The sequence below is a fragment of the Podarcis filfolensis genome, assembly GCF_964270895.1.
Source record: "Podarcis filfolensis genome assembly, chromosome: 18".
Classification (NCBI taxonomy): Eukaryota; Metazoa; Chordata; class Lepidosauria; order Squamata; family Lacertidae; genus Podarcis; species Podarcis filfolensis.
In genome coordinates, this window is record NC_139622.1 from 3,379,445 (window position 1) to 3,406,560 (window position 27,116).

The 27,116-nt window shown below is 47.5% G+C and overlaps 1 protein-coding gene and 2 long non-coding RNA genes across 7 annotated transcripts in view; 2 read left to right on the plus strand and 1 right to left on the minus strand.

Annotated features, from left to right (window-relative positions):
- Positions 1-563: 563 nt before the first annotated feature.
- LOC310753635 lies at positions 564-8,081 on the minus strand. Its single transcript, XR_014543408.1, has 2 exons — positions 7,386-8,081; positions 564-961 (listed from the first exon to the last, which is right to left on the minus strand). It is a non-coding gene; the product is annotated as an uncharacterized lncRNA (long non-coding RNA).
- Positions 3,648-7,389, plus strand: LOC310753620. Its single transcript, XR_014543392.1, has 3 exons — positions 3,648-5,659; positions 5,986-6,225; positions 6,269-7,389. It is a non-coding gene; the product is annotated as an uncharacterized lncRNA (long non-coding RNA).
- A 1,199-nt stretch (positions 8,082-9,280) lies between the features above and the next one.
- Positions 9,281-27,116, plus strand: part of AP3D1 (adaptor related protein complex 3 subunit delta 1) — a 47,994-nt gene continuing 30,158 nt past the window's right edge. For 3 of the 5 annotated variants that reach the window (XR_014543312.1, XM_083594380.1, XM_083594381.1), the window contains exons 1-7: positions 9,285-9,707; positions 19,194-19,289; positions 20,446-20,526; positions 21,294-21,374; positions 22,399-22,506; positions 23,977-24,106; positions 26,267-26,406. Coding sequence is in view for 4 of the 5 variants with exons in the window: in XM_083594380.1 (XP_083450506.1) it covers positions 9,612-9,707; positions 19,194-19,289; positions 20,446-20,526; positions 21,294-21,374; positions 22,399-22,506; positions 23,977-24,106; positions 26,267-26,406 (732 nt within the window). In the remaining variant the exon portion in view is untranslated. Of the gene's footprint in view, positions 9,708-19,193; positions 19,290-20,445; positions 20,527-21,293; positions 21,375-22,398; positions 22,507-23,976; positions 24,107-26,266; positions 26,407-27,116 lie in introns of all 5 variants that reach the window. The other 2 variants (XM_083594378.1, XM_083594379.1) reach the window with 2 other exon arrangements.

Below are 27,116 nucleotides of genomic sequence, written 5' to 3' on the forward strand. Positions count from 1 at the left end.
GGGCTACTACGTGACCTTTCTCTTCGCTTTGCTCTAGGGGGCTCAAATCATAGGGGATGGTATCTGTCCCAAGGCGTTCTTTTAGCAGCTTTATACGCCTGGCTGTATTGCTTGCTGACCGATCAAGGTCTCCCTGTAACTCCTGTAATAATTCTCTAGGATTTGGATGTACAGGGGTTTGGGGTGGGCAATTAGTTGTTCCACTAAAGGAGACTGTAGATGGAGTTCTACTGGGACTCACAGGTGGAATAACCACTTCTGCTTGGGCTTTATTATAGGACTCCAATGCCTCCTGAAGATATTTATCATAATCTATCAAGGAATCAAGTTCTGTGACTCCACCCCCATTATTCGTTCCACTTTCTTGCCTTGGGGTTACAACTGGTGGAGTATTTGGATTAGGCTCCCTTCGATGTGGAGCATAGGGTGGAGGTGGAAGCACCTCTTCCTCTGGTCCCTCAAAAATGGGTTTGAGTTTATTTGGCAAGATTCCTTTCCTAGCTTCGGCTTTTACAGCCAATAATTTGCATCGTTGGACTTTGCATTCCCTTATCCATGGAGGATTTTTATTTAATGTGCTCAGCCAAGAATCTATATATGAAAATTGTTCTGGGCACCCTCCCGTTTCTTTGGCGATGTTAGTCCAAAGTTTGCTTACTAAATTTATATCAAAGGTTCCCTGAGATGGCCATTCAGTATTTTGTTTCGGCCACTCTAATTCACATAACGTTCTCAAGCGCTCTGGCGTCATTTTGACTCCATATGCTCCTGAGAAGGCTTTCTTAAAATTATTTAACATACATTCAAGAGGTGTATTTTCCCCCTTTGAACCCCCAACTCCCATTGTATGGCCCTGTGAAGTATCCACTCAGTCACTCACACACTCGCTTCGTGGGGTTCCTTGCCCAGTGAAGTCGCCTTACTGGGAAACGAAGTACTACCCACTCCACACTCAGGTCAGCTACGATTGTACTTTCTCACACATACAATGCGCTGGATACTTCACCACACTCTACTTCCCAACCTTTCCCTTTTCCTCCACCAGACCACCGTCTGATGTACCCAACCACCTAGCGTACTCAGTTCCCCTTACTGAGACGCAGAAGTTTGATCAAGACTTCTCTTCCTCCCAATTAATTGGAGGGCCAAAACCCCTTTGTGCACTTACCCTTAGCGGATCCCTCTTTATTTCTCTGGTTCCCCCCGGTCCGTCGCCGTCGGTGGGCAGGGTATCAGACAGACGAGACTTCTGCGTTCCCCTGGAAAAATGTTCCAGTGCGCGCTGGGTAAGCAGTTAGTGGTCCTCCCTCTTGTACCCTGCCCAGTAAGGCGAAGGGGCTGCGTTCCAGCAGACCACTTATCCGAGTCACGGCACCATAAAATGTAGCACCCTGCTTGTGGTTAACGCTTAGCTGGAATGAAATATTCAACGCAGCAATAGAGAAATTAAAATAATAATTTATTTGTCAGACAAATAAATGTGAGGCACAGTGGTATATGGTTACCAAGCTCTGGCCTGGCCTCCTGTCATTATGGCCAGCACTTATATTCCCTCAGCTCAGCCCCCTTGCTCCTCCTTTGGCTGCCTCTGTCCAATCAGCCTGGTTAAAATTCCTATTGGCTGTTCGCTAGAACCAATCATAAAAGATACACCCATTTCCTATTACCTTTTATGGGAGACAAAGAGCTATATTTCCTTCTATTTATAATTGGCAAACAGCCATTAACCTCTACAAGGCACCTTAATTACCAGATAACCTTTTGCCCTAGACTAGGCGCCTTAACTAACATTTCATCTTTTGCCCTATTGCCCTATTCACTCCAAAACAGATCTTTTGTTCATCTTCCCACACATTATCAATGAAAGATCTCCTTCTTTGGAGGTCATTAAGCAGAGACTTGACAACCATATGTCAGGAGTGCTCCGATGGCGTCTCTCTGTCTGGCAGGGGTCCGGACCCAATGGCCCTCGTGGTCTATTCCAACTCTTCTATGATTCTATAATTTCTTACTTTCTAAATCCTTTGCATAATTACATTTAAGCCAATATTTCATACATAACATATATAGATTTTTAGAAGCAAAGACCTTTTCTTAAGTAAAAAGGAACTTTATAAAAGCTAGGTTCTCTAAGTTTTCTAAATTCCCTGAAGCTTCAAAGCAGCTCCAGAGAGAGAGAGAGGCCTCTTCCCCAGCCAGCCGCTGCTTGCATTAGCTCTTGCTTTTTTAACCTTAGGAAGATGTGGCTCAAGTTTAATGGGAGGCACAGTGTTTTTGCAACCTTGATTGATTGTATTCTATCATTTGTATGGTCAGTGTGACCTTTTGCTCCCAGCCTGTTTTATGACCGCAATAAACCAAAGGGGCCTCTGACAAAGACCTTGCCTGCGACAAAGACCTTGCCTGCTGGTTTCCCATCTCGAAAGAAACATGTGAATTTAAGCTCATTTTTGGAATACAGGAATCTGATCAAAATATAAGCCTTGATTAAAAATGCAGGCTATGATCAGATGCCTCACTAAAACTGTAGCACCCTGCTTGTGGTTAACGCTTAGCTGGAATGAAATATTCAACGCAGCAATAGAGAAATTAAAATAATTTATTTGTCGGACAAATAAATAAGAGGCACAGTGGTATATGGTTACCAAGCTCTGGCCTGCCCTTCTGCCATTATGGCCAGCACTTATATTCCCTCAGCCCAGCCCCCTTGCTCCTCCTTTGGCTGCCTCTGTCCAATCAGCCTGGTTAAAATTCCTATTGGCTGTTTGCTAGAACCAATCATAAAAGATATACCCATTTCCTATTACCTTTTATGGGAGACAAAGAGCTATATTTCCTTCTATTTATAATTGGCAAATAAGTAGTCATATATCTTACATTTACCTCGACCAGGCACCTTAATTACCAACCTTTTGCCCTAGACTAGGCGCCTTAACTAACATTTCATCTTTTGCCCTATTGCCCTATTCACTCCAAAACAGATGATGGCTAATTTTATCTGAACATATCTTTTTGTTCATCTCCCCACACATTATCAATGAAAGATCTCCTTCTTTGGAGGTCATTAAGCAAAGGCTCGACCACCATACGTCAGGAGTGCTCCGATGGCGTCTCTCTGTCTGGCAGGGGTCCGGACCCAATGGCCCTCATGGTCTATTCCAACTCTTCTATGATTCTATAATTTGTATGGTCAGTGTGACCTTTTGTTCCCAGCCTGTAATTTCCTTTTACAACCCTGAGACACTGCTATAGATCAGGGGGGCCCTTGATCAAGAAGATAAACAGCTGCCAGAGTATGGTTTCTGCCTGGCATGAGAGATACAAACATTTACAAATATATTTCTTTAAGGTCATTTTTAGAATACAGGAATCTGATCAAAATATAAGCCTTGATTAAAAATGCAGGCTATGATCAGATGCCTCATTCCCCCCTTTCAAGCTCAAGGACCTTCCCAAGTGTCCTTGATAGCTTGACCTTCATCATATTCCTGAGGTAAAGCTCTGTATAGGGCCATGATATGAGGTAGAGTTTCATTTGAAATCATCTTGCTAATTGTACTTCTAGAACATGAAATGATACATGGCACCATACACAAAACCATTACTACTACCGTCAAGAAAAACAAGCAAGACAATAGTATCACCAATTGGTGAGCCATCCCATATCCCATCCTTCCCATGTTTGTACTGGGACATGTGCTATATTCTCCATCTTTGTGGCCAACACACGGATTGCCTCACCATTATCAGAAATGTTAAAGCAACAGGCATTCCCTGTCAAGTTCAAGACTCCACATAGGCCTCCCTGCCTGGCAAGTACATAATCCATTCCCATTTTCAGCTGCAAAATGGCGGCTCTACTTTCATCCAACTGTTGTGCAATAAGTCTCAAACTCTGGGCCGTTGCATTGGTTACAAGTTCCACTACTGCTTGCAATCGAATTATTCTGTTTAGATTATAAATAGGATCTCGAGCCCCTTGTATGAGCTCATCAGGATTCCAGGAGGCAGGTTCATAATAGGCTATAATGCGCTCTGGTGGCCAATCATCAGTATCGCTCCAACTTTGGGTACTTCCTCCTGCTATATGAGAAATATCAGCGTTTCTTCGTGTACGCTTGGCTGAGCTAGTGGGCATAATCCACATTGGTGGTAATACCCATCCCAGGAAACAAGTCCCACTCCATTTGGAAGAGAGTTTCTTGTATGCCCATTCTCCACATATCCACCACAACCATCGGGTCTGAGGTTTTTGGTACGTGGAGTGCATAAGGCGAAATATCAAAAGGGGCATAGAGCTCACAGTGCAGTATGTTAGATTGCCTTTTTCTGTCATAGTTATGTTCCACACCATTTTCCATGCATGAATAAAAGGAGGTGCACAGGGCAAGGTATTCCGAGTTCGATAGGTAGTACCATTTGCCCAGGTTTGACTATTCTTAATATAATCCCAAGTATAGTGGCAATGAGAAGAGCCTATCATGGTAGAATCAGCTGCCTCTGATGATTTATGTACACAGAATTCCCCTTGTACAGGTATAACTCGTATTGTTTAGTTGAGTTCCATCCGGGGAAATTCTGTACTTCTGTTTGGTGTGGCATTTCGCTTACCATACCAATGGCATTTAATGGTATTGGTAATAAGGGCATACCTCCCTCTGAATCATCTGGCCCAAGAGAGCAAACAAGACAATTGGTCCTATTTGTAACATTGGCTACCATCTCAGCTAAGCCTACCCACATATTGTGGTCATGGCGGAATCCATATTTAGCAAATTTGCTCAAATTCAAGGACCCTTCCCCTTCCCAAGGGATCAGGATTAATAATAAAATCATGTTGATGTCTAGTATATGCATTCCTTCCACAAAAGATTACCTTATTGTGATAACAAAAAAATATTAGCCCCAATATAATTCCTCCAGTGACAGAAATGGGGAACCACCAAGACCAAAACATATATCCCAAGGATCCCCAATGAGTAATATCTCTAATAATTGTTCCACAGGGGGGGGGGCAGTCAATCAATTGTGTAAGAGAATCTTCCCGTTCACAATCGCTGGTTCAGACGCTCCTCAAGCTTCAGGCGTGCGCAGGTCAGCCAGCTTCCAGGTTGTGGCTGCAGCAGGCCAATCGTCTAATGTTGCCCGTGACCTAGCCCGTTCCCCGTAGGGCTAGATACAGGGGTTTTTTGGAGAGAGTCAGTTTTAAAAAGGATTAGAGGGGTCACCTTTGCACGTCCAACTGCCTTCGGACTTCTTCAAACGGGAGTGATGAATCCAGGGGGTCACCTCAGCTACCTTCACCGCTGTTGGAGTAGAGAGCAAGACGGTGTAAGGTCCACGCCACTTAGGTGCAAGTGGATCACGTTTCCACTCTTTCACCCATACGCTATGCCAGCCTGGAACTGATGAATCGGCTCGGCAATGCTGCACGGCGTGTGCTTGAGGGCCCACCTGTTAAGATAAACAACAACAAAAAAAAACACGGAAGAGAGACAAAAACACGGGAGAGAGATTGCACTTGTCCCTGTTTCACATGGTCTCCTATTTGTTTGAGGTCAGCTGGAATATCCTGAACAAAGGAGGGTGGCCTCCCATACAGGAGCTCAAAAGGTGACAACTTAAGTCTTTTGTGGGTGCACACCAAACACGAAACAGTGTTATGGGTAACACATCACTGCTGTGGCCAGCATTATCATATTTTCCTTATGACACTTCTTCTTCTCTTGTTTCTCAGCCTCATCCCTATTCCGATAAACTCGGCGTGCAATGGCCATAATTTGGCTCATCAGCATCCCTTCCCATCCTTCTGATTTCTGAATTTTCTTACGAATATCAGAAGCACACTGGGCCACAAATGTAGCAGTAATCATTCTGCTGTTTTCAGGGGCTTCAGGGTCAAAAGGAGTCCATATACGATAGGCTTCCTGCAGCCTCTCTAAAAAGTCTCCCGGACTCTCATTAGGTTTCTGTTCTACTTCTGAGACTTTAGACATATTAGTGGGCTTCTGGCATGCCCTGCGGATACCTTGCACGAGCGTCTGGCGGTAGGTGGTAAGCCTGGCCAGGTGAATTGCATTGTTTGGATCCCAATTAGGATCTTCCAAAGGAAAGTTATCCTGGAGATGACGGGCAATATTAAAAATATTTCCCACTCTGGCCTGCTCACGCAAATATATCTGTGCCTTCTCAATTATGTCTCTCCTTTCCTCAGTGGTGAACAGAGTATTCAGGAGTTGGCGGCAATCTGTCCAAGTAGGACTATGAGTATTTACTATTGAAGTCACCAAGTCCATCATAGCCTGAGGTTTTTCTGCGAAAGATGGGGTGTGTGTTTTCCAATTCATCAGATCCGTAGTTGTGAATGGAATGTACTGGAGGGTCGAAGTTCGAGGTGGCCGTGGTCTGGGTTGCCCGTTAACCAGCACAGGCTCCTCAAGTGCATCAAATACTCTTCTAAGAGGGGCTACTACGTGACCTTTCTCTTCGCTTTGCTCTAGGGGCCTCAAATCATAGGGGATGGTATCTGTCCCAAGGCGTTCTTTTAGCAGCTTTATACGCCTTGCTGTATTGCTTGCTGACCGATCAAGGTCTCCCTGTAACTCCTGTAATAATTCTCTAGGATTTGGATGTACAGGGGTTTGGGGTGGGCAATTAGTTGTTCCACTAAAGGAGACTGTAGATGGAGTTCTACTGGGACTCACAGGTGGAATAACCACTTCTGCTTGGGCTTTATTATAGAACTCCAATGCCTCCTGAAGATATTTATCATAATCTATCAAGGAATCAAGTTCTGTGACTCCACCCCCATTATTCGTTCCACTTTCTTGCCTTGGGGTTACAACTGGTGGAGTATTTGGATTAGGCTCCCTTCGATGTGGAGCATAGGGTGGAGGTGGAAACACCTCTTCCTCTGGTCCCTCAAAAATGGGTTTGAGTTTATTTGGCAAGATTCCTTTCCTAGCTTCGGCTTTTACAGCCAATAATTTGCATCGTTGGACTTTGCATTCCCTTATCCATGGAGGATTTTTATTTAATGTGCTCAGCCAAGAATCTATATATGAAAATTGTTCTGGGCACCCTCCCGTTTCTTTGGCGATGTTAGTCCAAAGTTTGCTTACTAAATTTATATCAAAGGTTCCCTGAGATGGCCATTCAGTATTTTGTTTCGGCCACTCTAATTCACATAACGTTCTCAAGCGCTCTGGCGTCATTTTGACTCCATATGCCCCTGAGAAGGCTTTCTTAAAATTATTTAACATACATTCAAGAGGTGTATTTCCCCCCTTTGAACCTCCAACTCCCATTATATGGGCCTGTGAAGTATCCACTCAGTCACTCACACACTCGCCTTACTGAGAAACGAAGTAGTACCCACTCCACACTTACAGATTGTACTTTCTCACACATACAATGCACTGGATACTTCACCACACTCTACCTCCCAACCTTTCCCTTTTCCCTACACCAGATCACCATCTGATGTACCCAGCCATGTAGCGTACTCAGTTTCCCCTTACTGAGACGCAGAAGTTTGATCAGGACTTCTCTTCCTCCTAATTAATTGGAGGGCCAAACCCTTTGTGCACTTACCCTTAGCTGGTTCCCAGTTTATTTCTCTGGTTCCCCCCGGTCCGTCGCCGTCGGTGGGCAGGGTATCAGACAGACGAGACTTCTGCGTTCCCCTGGAAAAATGTTCCAGTGCGCGCTGGGTAAGCAGTCAGTGGTCCTCCCTCTTGTACCCTGCCCAGTAAGGCGAAGGGGCTGCGTTCCAGCAGACCACTTATCCGAGTCACGGCGGCACCATAAAATGTAGCACCCTGCTTGTGGTTAACGCTTAGCTGGAATGAAATATTCAACGCAGCAATAGAGAAATTAAAATAATTTATTTGTCGGACAAATAAATAAGAGGCACAGTGGTATATGGTTACCAAGCTCTGGCCTGCCCTTCTGCCATTATGGCCAGCACTTATATTCCCTCAGCCCAGCCCCCTTGCTCCTCCTTTGGCTGCCTCTGTCCAATCAGCCTGGTTAAAATTCCTATTGGCTGTTTGCTAGAACCAATCATAAAAGATACACCCATTTCCTATTACCTTTTATGGGAGACAAAGAGCTATATTTCCTTCTATTTATAATTGGCAAATAAGTAGTCATATATCTTACATTTACCTCGACCAGGCACCTTAATTACCAACCTTTTGCCCTAGACTAGGCGCCTTAACTAACATTTCATCTTTTGCCCTATTGCCCTATTCACTCCAAAACAGATGATGGCTAATTTTATCTGAACATATCTTTTTGTTCATCTCCCCACACATTATCAATGAAAGATCTCCTTCTTTGGAGGTCATTAAGCAAAGGCTCGACCACCATACGTCAGGAGTGCTCCGATGGCGTCTCTCTGTCTGGCAGGGGTCCGGACCCAATGGCCCTCATGGTCTATTCCAACTCTTCTATGATTCTATAATTTGTATGGTCAGTGTGACCTTTTGTTCCCAGCCTGTAATTTCCTTTTACAACCCTGAGACACTGCTATAGATCAGGGGGGCCCTTGATCAAGAAGATAAACAGCTGCCAGAGTATGGTTTCTGCCTGGCATGAGAGATACAAACATTTACAAATATATTTCTTTAAGGTCATTTTTAGAATACAGGAATCTGATCAAAATATAAGCCTTGATTAAAAATGCAGGCTATGATCAGATGCCTCAAAACAACACCCTGTCCAGAGTTTAAAAGGCTATGGATTGTTTAATTAGTCGGATGGGAGGCGAACCTACTCTCTTTTTTGTGTGTTGATCGTTGTGAACCACTCTGATATTTTTATAAAATAAAAATACTCCATCCATGTAATTATTGATCAATCAGCCATACCGCAAATATTAAAACATGCTTTTTATTATTAATAATAATTATTATAAAATAAAAATTATAAAATAAAATTATATATATATATATATATATATATATATGTATAAAAAATAAATAATAATCATTATCTTTTACAGGGCAATACAACCAGGCATAGGAAGGTTGGGGGCGTGGCTCTATCTCCCGCTGGGCGGAGCCAAGACGGCGAGAGGGCGTGGCCAAAGCGACGCCTAGGAATCCCCTTCGGGAGCGCCATGGCGGAAGCCGAGCGGGCGAACCATAGAGGTGGCTCGTCTCGGGGGAGAATGCCCCTGCGTGGGGTGGGCTTAGAAACACCCAACCGGACGTGACGTCCTCTCCCTCTCCTTCCCTCGCTCTCTATGGGCAAGGAGGACCCGCCGCCTCAACTGGCCGAGCTATAGAAGGACGTGGAAGCAGGGGGGCCGCGGCGTGGCGCGGCGTGGTGACGCAAGCGCGCCGGAGGAGAAAGGGGGCGTGGCGCGAGCGCTCCCTCAGCTGACCGCCGGCCATTTTGTCGCCGCTCCGGCTCTTTCCCGCCGCCGCCGCCGCCCCGCGAAGCCCCCTCCGAGCAGCGCCGGCGGGGCCCGCCAGGGAGAGCGAGCGCCAGGGGCGGGAAGGAGGCATGTGAGGCGCCTTCGCCCGCCGCCGCCGCCGCCTTCGCTTACCTCCGCCTCTCCCCCCCCCGCCGCCCCCCGCTCGCCCCTCAGCGCCGCCGCCGCCATGGCGCTGAAGATGGTGAAAGGCAGCATCGACCGCATGTTCGACAAGAACCTCCAGGACCTGGTGCGCGGCATCCGCAACCACAAGGAGGACGAGGTGAGGCGGGCGCTAGTCCTCATGGAGGAAGCCCGGATCCTCAGGCTCCCCGTCAGTCCCTCGTGATGCTTCCCTGCGAGGCGCTAGTCCTCGTGATTCCCGAACACGAAGGGAGGCACAAGGGGTTCCTGGGAACGAATCGGGTTGGTTCTCAGAACTACAGCTTCCACCACTGCTGACTAGGGGCGGTGGGGGTTGTAGTCTGCAGGCGCAAGTCGGGAGGAACGCTCAAGGTGCTAGTCCTCGTGATTCCTGGGTTGGGAGCTATCCTCCGTTGGGGTGGACTGACGGCGCCCCTGCAGGGTTTGGGCGACAGGCCTCTCTCGCCCAGCCCTACCTAGCATTGCCAGGACTCGAACCCAGGACCTCCTGCAAGCGGAGCATCTGCACTGCCGCTGAGCTGGGGCCCTAAAGGCGTCCAGTCCTCAAGAGTTGCAGGCAAAAAGGCTGCTTGAAACACGAATTTTAGGGCAGTGTTCGAAATTAGACTGGTTTTGCCAGGCTCTTTTTGCTACTGGCGCAGGGTCCGCGAAAACCACAGTTTAAAAACCTCTGCTTTAGTCCATAGCTATTTCCATTTCCACTCTGTGCGCTTCTCTTCCTTGCATACTGGGACAAGTGAATTGTTGGAAGAGTAAGCTACAAGCCAAGCAATGTAGCTGAGATTGTAGAATTGTAGGGTTGGAAGAGATCCCGAGGATCATTTAGCCCCAGCTCCCTGGCAAATAAGACATTCTGTTGTAGTGACCGCAACATAAATTCAACGTATCATTTGGTGCCTAGCTTATATACCTCAGTTTCTAACGCTGAACCTAGGGAGCTTGGTCATACAGAGTTGGACCATAGGTCTACCTGACTGACAGGAGCTCTTCAGGATTTGTGATCCACAGGAGTGCATAGGTGTTCGCTGCACCGCACCCAAGTGTGCTGAAGAGCAAAGCGGAATTTCCTTTCTCTAGCTTTCAGCAGGGGGCGCTCTCAGTTTCCGCAAAGACCACGTAACTGTGGGATAGGAACACCTGGTGCAGGGCATCCAGTACTAGAAACTTAGATATATAAGCCAAGCGCCAAATGGCTCCTTTGACCAGGGTTACAGTCACCAAAATGGAATGCCTAGTTGCCATTTTTGGACCAGACAGCTCAGAAGTCGTATATTTTTCAATGCGACTTTTTGGTTCCTGAAATTCATTCTGATTGAGCAGATAGATAGAATTCTAGAGGACGTGTTGCTAGTGTGCGAAAACAGTCCGGACCCAAGGATCCCCAGGCATGCACCTCCAGATGGTGGAGACGTCAGCATCTTAACTTGGTTGCAAGTAGACAATAGCCAGGTGCAAAATGCGAATTTCAAAAGCTGGAGGTATCCTCAGCCACCAGGAGGCTGAGCTGAGGTTGGTGTTAAGGTTCTAGTCCTTTGTGGGCGGGGGGTGTCTCCAAGCTTCAAAATCACTCTCAACGAGATGGTTCATGGTGGTGGGGGGAAAACAAATTTTGCATGTACGCTGTAAGAAGTGGGGTCCCCCAAGGAAACAAGTTTGAGGGGGACAGAACTGTTCATGGGCGTGTCTCTGTTTATCACCATCAATATTTATACACCATTGTAAAGACCCTGAAGCAATATGTCAGTGATGGAGAACCTCTGGCCCTCCAGATGTTGCTGGACTGCAACACCTATCAGTTGCAGTCAGCTGCAGCCGGTGATAAGAGACGGTGGGAGCTCTGGCTAAAAATGATCTGGAGCGATACAGGTTCCCCCTTCAGTCCTGGAAGACTGGTGGCCCTCTAGAAGCTGTTGAACTCCAACTCCCATCAGCCATTATGGTCAGGGTTGATGGGAGTTGGAGTCAGACAACAGCATCTGAAGGACCACAGGTTCCCCATCCCTCTGCCAGAACCTGGAATAGAGGGGCAATTATGAATGCTTATGTACATCTGGAAGATCTCCCAGTGTCCCACTTATCTACAGTTATACCGACTGCTGCTCTTCAGGGTTTTAGATGGGGAAGCTGGGTCCAAGTTTTGTAGGACTATAACTTCTATGATCCTTGGCCATTGTGGCAGAGGGGTCCTGGGAGTCTTAGCAAACCTGGTTGGCCGCAGGCTCCGCATACCCACCCAAACTAAAGATGGCAGAGGACCCCCAGGACCTTCTGCAATCAAAGCATGTGCTCTACCACTGAAGCACCGCCCTTTCCCCATGACTGATCCCGCCTTACTTCCACTTTGCAAGAAAGCTTGGCATGTCTGTCAGCTGATGAGAGTAAGAACCAAGCAAATGCCTTTCGATTGCAGACCTGAAAGAGGAACTGCCACAGAATATCTGCAAGAAAACGGGTGGGTTGGGTGAAGGAAGTTGCAGGAATCACAGAACTGTAGAGCTGTGGAATTGGAAGGGACCCCAATGGTCATCTAGTCCAACCCCCCTGCAATGCAGGAATTTCAGCTAAAGCATCCATGACAAATGGCCATTTAGCTTCTGTTTAAAGACCTCCAAGGAAAGGGAGTCCCCCACCTTGTGAGGGAGACCATTTCAGTGTTGAACAGCTCTTACTGTCAGAAAGTTATTCCTGGTGTTTAGTCGGAATCTCCTTTCTTGTTAATTGAAGCCATGGGTTCGAGTCCTACCCTCCAGAGCAGGGGAAAACAAGCTTCCTCCATCTTCCATGTGACAGCCCTTAAGATATTTGAAGATGTCTATCATATCTCCTCTCAGTCTCCTCTTTCCCAGGCTAAACATCCCCAGCTCCTTCAACTGTTCCTCATAAGGGCAGCATCAGGCAGAGCCACAGTGGGGCAACTGGTCCCCTGCTCACCTGCCTCTAGGCCACGGGTCCAGCTTGTCAAAGAACTCGGGGTGGCAGACTGGGCAATGAGCTGCAGCAAGGCCTGGAAAAGATTCACATACGGAAGGGGAGACACCAGGGCAAGGGACTTATGTAAGAATATTTGCAAGCGGGGAAGCAGAAAGAGTGCCACCCATTTTAAGAATTGTAGCAAAACAGCGTTGTCTCCGAGGTCTCTGCCAAGATGAAATAAATTTTAGTTTTTGAAGTGATTCTTGGAGTGCAACATCTTTTCTCTCCCCCTTACCCTGAGATCCCATCTGCTGACTAACTTTCAGGTGAAACCCTTGTCAATGCCTAATAAAAGTTCCAGGCTGCTCCTCAACTGAGAGAGTCTCTCACTTTCAACCCTCCCTTTTGATCATACCAGTTTCGTCCTATCTAGACCCATTTGGGGAGCTCTCTGTCTCAGAAGAGGAAGCCGCTTGCTACAAGAGAGCCTTTCTGGAAATCTCATTGTGTTTCTTTGGAGAGCTTTGCGGCGCTGGCCTTGAAGTGTTTGTGATGTGGTTAGAGAGTTAAAACAAGTGTCCATTGTGTGAAGGCACAGAGATAACAGATTGTTTTTTATCAGGAAGGAGGTGGCTGTCTGTAAATATATTGCTTTTTCTTCTTTTAGCTGCCCTTGGCTAGATTGGGTGGTGGGTGGGGAACTGGACTGCAACCCCTTAAGAAGCATACCTTTGCTATCAACATACAATTTTGAAGGCAGTTCGTAGCCTGAGCAGCCCAGCTTGCTTGTAAATAATCATGCACTTACTGCAAATTGGTATGTGTGGCTGGGGGAGAGATTCAGGGAAGTAACCAAGAACCTCCGCGCCTTTCACTTAGTTCTCCTTTCCTCATTCCTGAAATGAGATTGTGAGCTCGAGCGCAGCATGTGCCATTTTAACTTTGTTTACAGTGCTTGGATGCTAAATATTGGAGGAATTTTTATTACACATCTGCAGATAGAAAGAGGGTGTGTGGTTTTTTTCAGGCCATGAATGGCCAAACATTGGTATGGCCTGCACTAGGGTACTTTTGTGTCCAGGTTTGGGGTCTGGGGTAAGCTGTATAAAGAACATAAGATGTTGGATTGGGCAAGTGGCCCAACTAGTCCAGCACAGCGTTCAAAATTTGCCAGGTGCATTCCTCACCTGCTAATGGCCACTTGCAACCAGTTGAAGCTGCCAGGATGCCGCCTGACGTCTCCATCATCTGGAGGTGCGTGCCTGGGGATCCTTGGAATTTGACTGTTTTCCCACACTAGCAATACATCCTTCAGAATTCTATCTGTTATATTTTATCTACCAAAGCAGGAACCGAAAAGTCATATATACAACTTTTGAGCCATCTGGCACCAAAGTGGCAACTAGGCATTCAATTCTGGCGACTGTAACCCTGGTCTAAGGAGCCATTTGGTACCTAGCTTATACATATATCTGTGTTTCTAACACTGCTCATTGGGGGGGGGGGAGTTTCAGAGTGAAATCGGGAAAAGCAGCACCTACAAAAGGACATGCATCGTTGCCTCTGCTTGCATGTGGGGAAAGCAATCTGCTAGTGTTAAAAAATCAACAATATTGGGAGCCTGGTGAGAGGGTGAGGTGTCTGTTTGGGGAGCGCTTTAATGACTCCAGGGATGATATGGCACTTTTCACGGTGCTGAGCCACCCAAGTGCTTCTGCTCAGGAAATTAGTCATCCCCTCCTTTTTTTTTTTAAAAAAAAAAGAAGTGTTCATGTTGACCGAAGGATTGGTTCCCAGTGGCAGATAGCAGAAGGCCTGCTCTCTTGTGAGCTTTTAACTTCTGGACACGTCACTCCTAGTCCATTGGGAAGCCTCCTGAAATGGTTTGTTGCTCCTCTCTCCCCCCATCTCCCAAATTCCTGCCAATGAAGAGCAGCCGCTGGCTCAGTTTCATAGCAGAAACGCCAGGAAGGACTTTGCTGTGCTGGCCAATGGGACAAGTGGGTTCTGGATGCAGAAGCCAGCCTCCTGGGGGGGGGGGGAATAAGCTTGACTCTGGCAGCTTGAAGCTGCAGAATGAGCTGTGTTGGGTGTGTTGGAGGCCCCCTCTAGGATTGACCAATCACAAAGTGTACCTTACGTGAAACCGCTTATAGCTGCAGAGACATAGCATTATGAAAACGGGTATACATTATTCTCCCATTGCAGGGATGACCCTTAGGGTCCCTTCCAACTCTACAATTCTATGATTCTAAGACATGTTCCCGTGCTCTAGCTGTGTGGCTTCCCTTGAAGTGTATGTCTAGCTTCCTGAACCAGTGGAGATTCCAATTCAATGCTAGGAAGCACTTTCTGGCAGTAAGAGCTGTTTGGCAGTGGCACACACTCCCTTGGAAAGTGGACTCCCCTTCATTGGAGGCTTTAAACAGAGGTTGGTTGGATGCCTGTCCGTCAGGGTTGTGATTCCTGCATTGCAGGGGGCTGGACTTGATGACCCTTGGAGGTCCTTCCAACACTCTTATGATTCTATGTAGGGTTGTGTTCCTTTGGGGTCATGGTGGTCATCACAGCACTAAATGCCTTAGGTGCATCTAGCCTTCACTGCCAACCATCTTGGGTTGTGGTCAGTATTAGAAACTCCCAATATATAAGCTAGATGCCTAAAGGTAAAGAGACCCCTGACCAGTCGTGGCCGACTCTGGGGTTGCGGTGCTCATCTCACTTTACTGGCCAAGGGAGCCGGTGTACAGCTTCCGGGTCATGTGACCAGCAGGACTAAGCCGCTTCTGGTGAACCAGAGCAGCGCACGGAAACACCGCTTACCTTCCCACCAGAGCGGTACCTATTTCTCTACTTGCACTGAGTGCTTTCGAACTTCTAGGTTGGCAGGAGCAGGGACCAAGCAACGGGAGCCAAACAGCTCCTTAAACCAAGGTTACAGTCGCCAAAACGGAATGTCTAGTTCCCATTTGACAACAAGACGGCTCTAAAGTCTTATTTTTCAAATGGCAGACTGTGATTGATTCTCAGCTAAATATCTGGCTAGTTCAGAGGACACCCTTGAGCTCGGTTAAGAGCTTTGATAACTTGAAAGAAGGAAAGTCACTTGATCCAGGGACAGTCTAGATACCCACAATCCACTCATTGCAATTAGGACAGAAGATTAAAGAGGGCCGTCGACCGCACCCTGTGCAAAGAGCAAGAATAGACTTCCCTGTCTCTGATTCCTGTTGAAAGTGCTGGCAGGAGCTTGGCCTGGTAGCCTCTAAAATGTGGTTTATGCTCCTCCGCTAGCCGGCTTGAGATCTGCCTCCCGTCCACACCCACGGAGCTCTTTTAGCAGCCTCTCCTTGCAAAGATTTGATGCAAGCCCAACATGCTCCCAGTCACAGGGTTTTGTCCCATCGTGGGAGCCAGGCGAGGCCATTATTGAAAACGGCTGCTTGAGGCAAGCAGCACTGAGGTCAGCCGCCTTCAAGAAGTTGCTAAATGTCAAGGGAAAGGTAGAGAGTCCCCATGTTAAGCCAGCATATTTCAGAATTCTGGGAAAGGAGCACTGGACACGCTGAACACATACTCTGAACATGGCGCATCTGAGACTCAGACCCCCAACAGCTTCGGTTGAGGTCAGCAGGGTAAAAAATGATCTGCTGCCTGAGTCCCTGGAGAGCTGCTGGTGGTCAGAATAGAGAATTATGAGCTAGATGAACCTGGTATAAATAAAGCTGCTATGATCCACAGAAACACGCTCCCCCCTTCTTTTCTGCATTTCCCATTTCAGTTTGGCCACCTTACACCCAGAAGGACTGAAGCAGGAATTGACCTCACGCCCTCTAGATGCTGCCAGTTCCCAACGCCCATCACCCTTGCCCGTTGGCTGTGGGGCTTGTATTCAATCCATGTCTGGAGGGGCACTGATATAATATACTGCCTACAATCAGAGATGCCCACCCACTGATCCTCTGTAGGAAACAGCATGCTCACTTGACAGCTTCTTAATCTCTGCATGGGGAGAGATCTTGTTTGAATCAGACAGAGCAGGAGTTACCTGCCCAGCCCCAGGGAGGCTGCGTGGCCAGACCAGTAAATCATACAGAAGTGCAGCAGGCAGCCTCAGGGTTTTTTTGGGGGGGAATCCAATTCCACATGGCATAGTGTGTGGGAGCAACTGGTTTCAGGGGTTTGCATTCAAAGCTGCTGCCATGCAACAGAGTTTGCTTCCCTTTTTATATACATTAAAATGTAAGGCTGTCTGTCGTGCAATCCCCCTTGGGAGGACTTGTGGTGCCACATCATAACTCTGGATTTGCCTGAAGAAATGTGGCTTCGGAAGGTGAAAAATGAGCTTTGTAGTTGGGGAAGCTCTGGAAGGTGGATGTGGTGGATGGCAAGATGGTTGGTGAGCAGAGCACGCAGGGGCACAGAAGATGGTTCAAATTAGTTTTCTCACTGCCCTCTGCGTGGCAAGGCAGTCCCCAACTCCCATCAGCCCAAGCGGCCACCATGGCCCCATGGTCAGGTAACAGATACCAAAAGCAGCAACAGATTGGCCTACTGCTTTATGCAAAATTAAAAAAAAAAAAAGTCTGGATAATGGAGCAGAAAACCCAGTTAAGATGCAACTAAGGTGATAAGTCTTCCAGTGAGCTGTCAGGGTCCCATAAGTCAGAGCTGAATTATTCTCTCCCCCCTGCCCCCCCCATCGCTTGTCAGCTGTGCAATGGATCTCTGAACACATTGTTAACTTGCGCTAAATATTTGATGTCCATGTCGCGGCAGGAAAAGACAGATGTCATGGAATCCATCAGGCACGTATCTAGTTTCCCAGGCCCCACTGCTCACTTGTGGGGAGCAGAGTGGGAAGTGGCCATCGCCCAAGGTACCTAGGGACAAAAATATGGCAGGTTAAAAATTTGGTAACTGCTGAAGACAAGAGACAGGAGAAACCAATCGTCTCGCAATGTTTATTAAAAGCCACAGTACATTTCATACATTTCTTGGGCTGTTCCTTTACACCCCAGATGCCCCCCCCCCCCCCCGGCTGGGATGTTTCATTAAAATATGATGATGCTTCTTGCTTGACTGGATGAAGGATAAAGAACGTGTGTGTGTGTGTGTTACGAAACTGGACAAAAGCATACAGATAGAATTTACATCAGTTGCCCCGCCCACTTTTAGGAGCGTTGGTCATGCAAATGAGGTCGTCAAACTTGGGTCTTTTGAATCAAGGGGAAAAAGAAATTGAGGACACCAGAAGGATACAGAGCCCACATTCACATGATGTCCTGGTTGTTTCCCGCTTGGACTACTGCAATGTTCTCTGTGTGGGGCTGCCTTTGAAGGTGACTCAGAAACTACAACTAATGCAGAGTGTGACAGCTAGACTGGGGACTGGGAGTGGCTGCCGGGACCATATAACACTGGTCCCGAAAGACCTGCATTGGCTCCCAGTACATTTCCGAGCACAATTCAAAGTGTTGGTGCTGACCTTTAAAACCCTAAATAGCCTGGGCCCTGTATACCTGAAGGAGTATCTCCACCCCATTGTTCAGCCTGGACAGTGAGGTCCTCCTCTGAGGGTCTTACGGCAGTTCCCTCCCTGCGAGAAGTGAGGTTACAAGGAACCAGACAGAGGGCCTTCTCGGTGGTGGCGCCCGCCCTGTGGAACGCCCTCCCATCAGATGTCAAAGAAATAAATAACTACAGTCATACCTTGGTTGTCAAATGCCTTGGTACTCTTCCATTTTGGCTCCTGAACGCCGCAAACCCGGAAGTGAGTTTATGGAAGCCGAGTGTCCAACGCGGCTTACGCAGCTTTCGATTTGAGTGCATGAACATCCTGCAGCCAATCAGAAGCCGTGCCTTGCTTGTCGAACATTTTTGGAAGTCAAACGGACTTCTGGGACAGATTCCGTTCGACAACCAAGGTACGACTGTATCTGACTTTTAGAACACATCAGAAGGCAGCCCTGTATGGGGAAGTTTTTTTCAGTGCTTGATGTTTTAGTATGTTTTTATATATGTTGGAAGCAGCCCAGAGTAGGGCTTCCAACAGTTGGATGGGTGGGATACAAGTAATAAAATGATGTTGATGATGAAATCAGGACCCCACAAAACCTCCCCTTGAGGTACAGCCTTCAGCACCATGGCAGGATCCATGTACACAGAAGGCGATATTTTGACTCCCTTCCTAAATTATTTCCGCTTCTCTTCTGTCTCCCGTTCCCTCCCCTCCCAAATCGCACTTCGCTTTAACATGCGAAGCTGGCTTTTAGCAAGCTTAATTAACGAAGTCTAAATCAGTAACTGTGCAACACCTTTGGAGAGGGAACGTTAATTGCCTTTTGCATCCAGATCTGCTAGTGACCCACAAAGGGAGGGGTGCCTAACATTTATATCATGTCAGCGGTGTGACCTGCCTATCCCCAGTGGCTGCTCCAGGTAGAGCTAGGTGTGTCCCCTTGAAACCCTGGATAGCTGCTGCCGGTCAGTGCAGACAGTACTATGCTAGATTGACCAGTTTGGCATAAGGCCTTTGTTTGACATGCGCGCTTGGGGAGGCCAGACAATACCTTCTGTGCCTAAGAACAAAATGTGTGCTGGGTACTGGATCTTTGGGGACAATCTTTCCTGAGCAAGAGATTTCCAGTGACTTCCTTAACCCACAACTCCTTCCTCTCCATCCCTCCAGGCGAAGTACATCTCTCAGTGCATCGATGAGATCAAGCAGGAGCTGAAGCAGGATAACATTGCCGTGAAAGCCAATGCCGTCTGCAAGCTCACCTACGTAAGTGTCTCCCTCACCTGTGGGTCGGGTTTCTGCCCTGCGGCCTGCGGGGCAGGCAAGTGAGCCTGTTCCACGAGGAGCCTCCCAAGGCGAGGCGGCCCTCTTCGTTTCCGACTGCATCCCATAATTCTGTCTCCCCATAGTAGAGGTGGAGAGTAAACAGAAGAATTTCCCAGTTGGATCAGGCCAGTGGCCCTTCTGGTTTTCAAAAGACGCCAACCAGATGCTCAAAAGCAGGATCTGAACACAGCAGCACTTTCCCCTCCAGCAAGTGGTATCTGCTGCCTCCAGCTGCGGAACATACATTGTGTTCCTGTATCAGTGTTACTTCCATGGAACGTGAGGTGGTGTCAAATTGCAAACTTAACAACTCTTAAAATCTTCGTATATACAATGCCAAAATAAAAATGACATTGTATGAGGTTTGCATTGAATGAAGTTATTACAATCATGTTATATATAACTTAAGAGTTCCTTTTCAGTCCGACCATGAAACAGATCGAAATTCGGGTATCTCATTGTTGCACTTGTCATTTTCATTTTGTCACTGTATGTATTACCGTATTTACTCAAATCTAATGCTCACCTTTTTTGGCCAAATTACGCTGTGAAAATTAAGGTGTGCATTAGATTCGATGGCGCGTTAGACTTGAGTAAATACGGTAATTAAGATTTCATGTGTTAGAGATTGTTGAAATGCCGCACGTTATTAATGAATTTGCATAAACTACATACAGAATTGTCAAGTTTTTTATTTATCTCTCTGTATCCCTTGGGCGTGGCATTGAGCTTGGCAGGGGTATCAAATTGGGCAGGTGTAAGAAACTTCAGGCCTGTGTGCGCACAGGCTGAATATGGCCCTCCAGCCCCCTCCATCTGGCTGTCCATAGGCGGTTAGACACAGAGGATTGGTGGGAGGAAACCCCCAAGGGAAGATTCCTGCATTGCAGGGGGTTGGACTAGATGACCCTTGGGGTCCCTTCCAACTCTACAGTTCTACGATCCTGTACCATCAGCTACTTTTGGCCTAGGGCAAAAGCATCTTGGCTGCCACGTACAAAGGCAAAGATGCCTTTTCTCCTGCTAATCATTATAATGTCCCACCCTTGCTGTCCCAAGACTCACACTCTGGCCTTTGTTCCTCCTCCCCTCACAGTTGCAAATGCTGGGCTACGACATCAGCTGGGCAGCCTTCAACATCATCGAAGTCATGAGCGCTTCAAAGTACACCTTCAAAGTAAGTGGCCTGAGTGGGAACCTGGGCTGCCGGGGGAAAGACGCCAGGGGGTTCCTGGCAGCTGCCGTGGAAACATATTTCCTCTAAAACTGAGGTTCTCAATCCTATCTGGCCTGCCAAATTCATTCAGATAACGAAGAAGAAAAAAAATACTCAGCGCCCCTCTGGAAACCTACTGCCTTTAAGCGAACAAAGAGAAAGATGCAGTGACAAATTTGCATTCTTTGGTGTACAGTGGTACCTCGGGTTACAGACGCTTCAGATTACAGAGTTTGCTAACCCAGAAATAGTATCTCGGGTTAAGAACTTTGCTTCAGGATGGGAACAGAAATCGTGTGGCGGCAGCAGGAGGCCCCATTAGCTAAAGTGGTGCTTCAGGTTAAGAACAGTTTCAGGTTAAGAACGGACCTCCAGAACGAATTAAGTGCTTAACCCAAGGTACCACTGTATGTATATTTCTACCTACCCCCTATAACATAGTGAAGGAAGACGTTGTTGTAAATAAGACACCTTGAAAGCTTGAAATTATACAATTATTTATTAAAACCAAACATAGCAACGTTCGCATTACACGCATAAAATTAAGATAATGAAGGATAACATTAAAATAAAAATTACGAATAACATTAAAAATAGTCTGTGAAGGTCCCGGGCCAGATTACATCAATTTTAAAGAATATGTTTTTTGAGCATTCCTGTACGCAGTGGCAATGAGTCCCTTTCAGCCTTCGATACTGACTCGCTTTCCCTCTTTCCTAACCCTGCAGAGGATCGGGTACCTGGCAGCCTCGCAGTGCTTTCATGAAGGGACCGACGTCATCATGCTGACAACGAACCAGATCCGAAAGGTGAGTGTCGCCATTCCAGAAGAGCTGCTGCCTGTTATTAGTGTCTCCTCCTGCGAGACCACCGGCCTGTTTTCTTCCTTATGACTTAAGAAATGTAGGTCACGCCCTTCAATTTGATTGATTGTTTAAATTTTACACCATCCTGTACCCGTAGCTCTCAGGGCAGCTCCCAACACAAAGTTACAATACAAAAGCATGAAATACATAATGAAAATAATTACTAAAACTAATGTGTGCAAACTCGCAGAAATAACGCTGCCCAACAAAAGCGCCTAACCAGCCCTCCAGCCCACATTACAAATAACAAAAATCGAAATTAACATGTAAAAACAATTTTAAACAACGGCTTTTAAAAATCTTAGCAGCAGCGGTCTTTAGCTACTACAGTGGTACCTCGGTTTAAGAGCAGTCCAGTTTAAGAACAGTTTGGTTTACAAACTCCGCAAAACCGGAAATAGTGTCTTGGTTTGAGAACTTTACCTCGGTCTAAGAATGGAATCCGAACGGTGGAAGGGCACCGGCGGTGGGAGGCCTCATTAGGGAAAGTGCGCCTCGGTTTAAGAACTGTTTCGGTTTAAGAACGGACTTCCAGAACGGATTAAGTTCGTTAACCAAGGTACCACTGTACTTGCATTAGAATACAGGTCTCCCCACATGGTCCTGCTAGCTAGGGATGATGGGAGTTGCCCCAAAACATCTGGAGACCCAAGTTTCAGAAACACTGGGTCAGAGCATTGAGCTATGACCTGGGAGAGACCAGGGTCTGAATCCCCACTCAGCCATGAAGCTCACTGGGTGACCGTCACTCACTCTCAGCCTAGCCTATTGCACTGGGCTGTTGTGAGGATAAAAAGGGAAGGGGAGAGATGTGTACTTCACCTTGAGCTCCTTGGAAGAAAAGCGGGATATAAAGACTTCGTCTTTCTAGGTTGAACTCAACTAAGGACTCTTCTCCCTCCTCTTCCCACACCTCTCTCCCCTCCTCACCCACCGACACTCCTTTCCGTCTCCCCTCCTATTCTAGGACCTGAGTAGCCCCAACCAGTACGATACCGGCGTTGCACTGACTGGTTTGTCCTGCTTTGTGACTCCTGATCTGGCCAGAGACTTGGCCAACGACATCATGACCCTGGTGAGTTGGGCTGGGGGGGCTGGGGGTGGAGCGGCTGGTCTACAATTGTTGCATTGTCTGCTCTTTCTTCTGCCAAGCCATTGGGGGTTTAAAAGCTGTTCAGAAGTCCTTGTCCCACAACTAAGCTCTGTGCTTTGCTTCTCAAGTGGGTAAGAACCATCTCGAAAGCATACGGTTGCAATCGAAATTATTCAACCCCCACTGCAAATCAGGTTTATTATCAAAATTTACAGACTCCTTGTTTGTGAAGGGCTCTCATCTCTTACCTTTTTGGGCCATTCTCTTGACTTAGCGATATTTCTAACATGCAGCCAAATTTGACACTCAGCAAATCCCAGCTGGTTCAGGTATTTCATGTGTTCCAGCTCAAGCACATCAGGTGTGCTTGAGACAACACATGTTGTATTTGTGCTGTTGTGAGGGATTCCATTCAGGGGACTGAATAATAGTGAGACTGGAGAAGCCAGTATAAGTTGCATTTTCCGCTGAATTTGGGGAAACCATTGTGTTGAGCTATTTCAATTGCTTTTGTTTTATTTGCTCATTGCAAACAGCTGAAAGCCTGTAAATTTTGATAATAAACCTGATTTGCAGTGGGAGTTGGATAATTTTGATTGCAACTGTCAATGGACAAATCCCCGGAGGGGAAGATCATCAACATCCAATCACCACAATGGCTATGCTCTGCCCCCAGATGCTTCTGGATAGCAGTTTCTGGAAACTTCAGGAGAGGACCGCACTCTCATCTTTTGCTTACTAGCAGTACCTGTGAAAAGGAGCCAGGGGTCTTGGTGGGCCACAAGCTAAACATGTGTCAGCCGTGTGATGCAGCAGCAAAAAAAGCTAACGCTATTCTAGGCTGCATCAACAGAAGTCTAGTGTCCATATCAAGGGAAGTCATGGTCTCACTCTGTTCTGCCTCACTTGGACCACACTTGGAATACGGTGTCCAATTCTGGGCACCACAGTTTAAGAAGGATGTTGACAAGCTGGAAGGTGTGCAGAGGAGGGCAGCCAGCGGTCATTCCTCCTCTGGTCACTGCCATAGATGCGCCACTTCACTGCCTGCCTCCAGGCACTGTAGCCGCCTGCAAGCGATTCCCACATGGCGGGGTTAATGTTGCCAGCCTTCAGGTCATGTTTGCAGACATTTTTGTAATGCAGAGTTGGTCTGCCAATGGGCTCAGTGCCTGGAGCCAGCGCCTGATTTAATAGTATTGTGATTTTATAATATTGCCCACGCTGGCTGGCAAAAGCTCTCTAGGTTTTTAGGCAGGGGGCATTCGCATCCCTGCCTGGAGATGTTGTCAGGGGTTGAACCTGGGACCTTATGCATGCAGCTCAGCTCAACTGCTGAGCTACAGCCCTTCCCAGTGCTGCTGGTTTGCTGTGGTGCAAAAGAAGAGACCTTGATGCCCTTGTTGTGGAAGAAACGTGAGCTCATTCTCCTCTCCCTGCCCTCCCCAACAGATGTCTCACACGAAGCCTTACATCAGGAAGAAGGCAGTGTTAATCATGTACAAAGTGTTCTTGAAATACCCGGAGTCCCTTCGCCCTGCGTTCCCCCGCCTTAAGGAGAAGTTGGAAGACCCAGACCCCGGTTAGTAAGCTGGATGAAACAGGATCCAGAAGATTGCAAAGACTGTGTGTCTTTGGGTGGGGAGGGGAAGGGAGTGGCTCCAGGTAGCCTTTCATTGGGTTGTTTTTCTTTTTATCATGTAATGTTGTGTATTTATATTGTGTTTTTGTGCTGTAACCGCCCTGAGACCTGCAGGTAAAGGGCGGTATACAAATTTTAAAATAATTTTTTAAAACCCTGTGGCGGCACATACCGTATTTTTCGCCCTATAGGACGCACTTTTCCCCCTCCAAAAATGAAGGGGAAATGTGTGTGCGTCCTATGGGGCGAATGCAGGCTTTCGCTGAAGCCTGGAGAGCGAGAGGGGTCGGTGCGCACTGACCTCTCTCGCTCTCCAGGCATCAGGAAGCTCTCCGCAAGCCTTGGGAGCCCGCGGGAGTTCCCATTGGGCTCCCTAGGCTTGCGGATAGCAGCCTGCATCTCGAAGCCTGGGGCGTGCTGCACAGCGCGCCCCGGGCTTCGGTTCCACGACCTGGTTTGGAGGCTGGCGGTGGGGAGAAGCGTGCTTCTCCCTGCTGCCAGCCCCACAAGCTCGAGGGACAGCGAGGAGGTGCAGCGCGTCTTCCCGCTGTCCCCCGACCTGGTTTGGGCTTCAGGCAGATAACCGCAAGGCGTGGGAGCCTGGTGGGAAGTCGCGCCGGTCTCCCAAGGCCTGCGGAGAGCTGCCTGTACTGGGGTCGGGGGAAGCCCGAGCTTCCCCCGCCCCAGCCCCGCGCCTGGGGGAGAGTTCCTTGTTGAAAGCACTCTGGGCATTGTAGCCCTGCAAGGGGCACAGGGCTCTCCTAAGTACTCCCAGCACCCTGAACAAACTACTTTTCCCAGGATAGCTCAGTTGATCAGAGCATGGCGCTGATAACGCCAAGGTTGCAGGTTCGATCCCTGTATGGGACAGCTGCGTGTTCCTGCATTGCTGGAGGTTGGACTAGATCAGAGCTTTCCGAACTTTAAATGTTGGTGACACACTTTTTATTTTTTTTATATATATAAAATTTTTATTGGTTTTTTAACACTTAATAGTAGACAATACAAAACAATAACAAAAAAAAACAAACATATAAACACGTATAATTTCTTCACGTTTTTTTCCTAAACCTTCTTTCATCGACTTCCTCATACCTCCCCTTTCTGCATCCCTGTTTTGAAGTTTTCCAGCAAGCCCCAATGTCAATTTATAACCCTTTTTTCCCCTTTGAATCCTTTTTCTCATATCCATTTATTTTCCCCCGCAATTCTGTTTTACCTGACCCAAAACATTTTAGCACTCATTAATTTTGCAACAGTTCTTGAGATAAACTTTAAATTTCTTCCAATCTTCTTCCACCGTCTCTCTCCCTTGGTCACGGATTCTGCCAGTCATCTCCGCCAATCCCATGTAGTCAATCACCTTGGTCTGCCATTCTTCCAGTGTGGGTAGTTCTTGTGTCTTCCAGTACTTTGCTAGAAGTACTCTTGCTGCTGTTGTAGCATACATAAAAAACATCCTATCTTTCCTTGATACCAATTGACCCACCATGCCCAGGAGAAAGGCTTCTGGTTTCTTCACAAATGTGCATTTAAGCACCTTCTTCATTTCATTATAAATCATTTCCCAGAAGACCTTAATCCTTGGGCACGTCCACCAAAGGTGGTAAAAGGTGCCTTCAGTTTCCTTACATTTCCAACATTTATTATTGGGCATGTGATAAATTTTTGCAAGCTTGACTGGGGTCATGTACCACCTATAGATCATTTTCATAATGTTTTCTCTTAAGGCATTACATGCCGTAAACTTTATACCGGTGGTGGTGACACACTTTTTAGACATGCATCAGTTTTGCTAGCAAACTGGAGGTTAAACCAACCCCTGTCCAGCCCTGAGAGGAGCACAGGGAGGGTTCACACGACATACCTACACACTGCAGCCAACACACTAAGGAGCCACGACACAAAGATCTGGACCAGATGATCCACAGGGTCCCTTCCAACTCTGATTCTATGACTCCTTGCAGGAAGCCGTGTCTCTTTAAAGTGATACCCTGGTGCTTTAAGTTTATGGGGAAGATGTGTCTTAAATCTGTCAGCCGTTTTGCTCCACAACTCACTCGGACCCCCTCTTCCCTTTGTTCCTCCCCTCTCCCCCAGGTGTCCAGTCAGCCGCCGTAAACGTCATCTGCGAGCTGGCCAGGCGCAACCCAAAAAACTACCTTTCCCTTGCTCCGCTCTTTTTTAAGCTGATGACGTCGTCCACCAACAACTGGGTCCTCATTAAAATTATCAAGCTGGCAAGTACAGGCGGCTTCCTTCGCTCGTAGTGTGAAGACACACACTCTGTCACTTGAGAGGTGAAGAGTTGATGCGAAACAGAGAGGAAAGGAGCAGACCCAGCGGGCAGCCTGCTTAATTGGTTTGTGCGGGGAGGTGGCGGCGAAGTGTCTGACTCAGGCTGCAAAGGATTCTGGGAGAGGCGAAATGCGAGCAAGAGTGTGCAGGGGGAAGCTGCCGTATACTCTGTTGCGGCCTGGATTTTATTTATTTACAGGTGACTCCAATTGCATTATGGGTTTGGAGCACCTGGGCATCCTCTTCAGGCTCTGGAGAGGGTCTCCTCGTGAGCCAGAGGAGCAGCAGGGCTTTGTTGAGGCTTCCCATTGGGGCGTCTGTTCAGCCCCTGTGAGGGCAGGACGCCTGACTACATGGGCCCCTTTGGGCCTCATCCAGCGGGACTGCTCCTATGTTCAGTTTTCAAAAGGGATCAGGAAAATTAATGGAGGAGAAGGCTGTCAAAAGCAGAGGGGAAAGCGGACACAACTCTCACCAGTGTAAATTGGGCTACATTCAATTTCACACATTGCGACAGGGCGAAAAGAACTCAAGGAGGGTGTGGTCTGGGGAGAAGCACCACCCCCCAGGGCTGGCGGGCTGGCTGGATTAGTTAGTTAATTGCTTCCCATCTGACTGGATTGCCCCAGCCACTCTGGGCGGCTTCCAACAA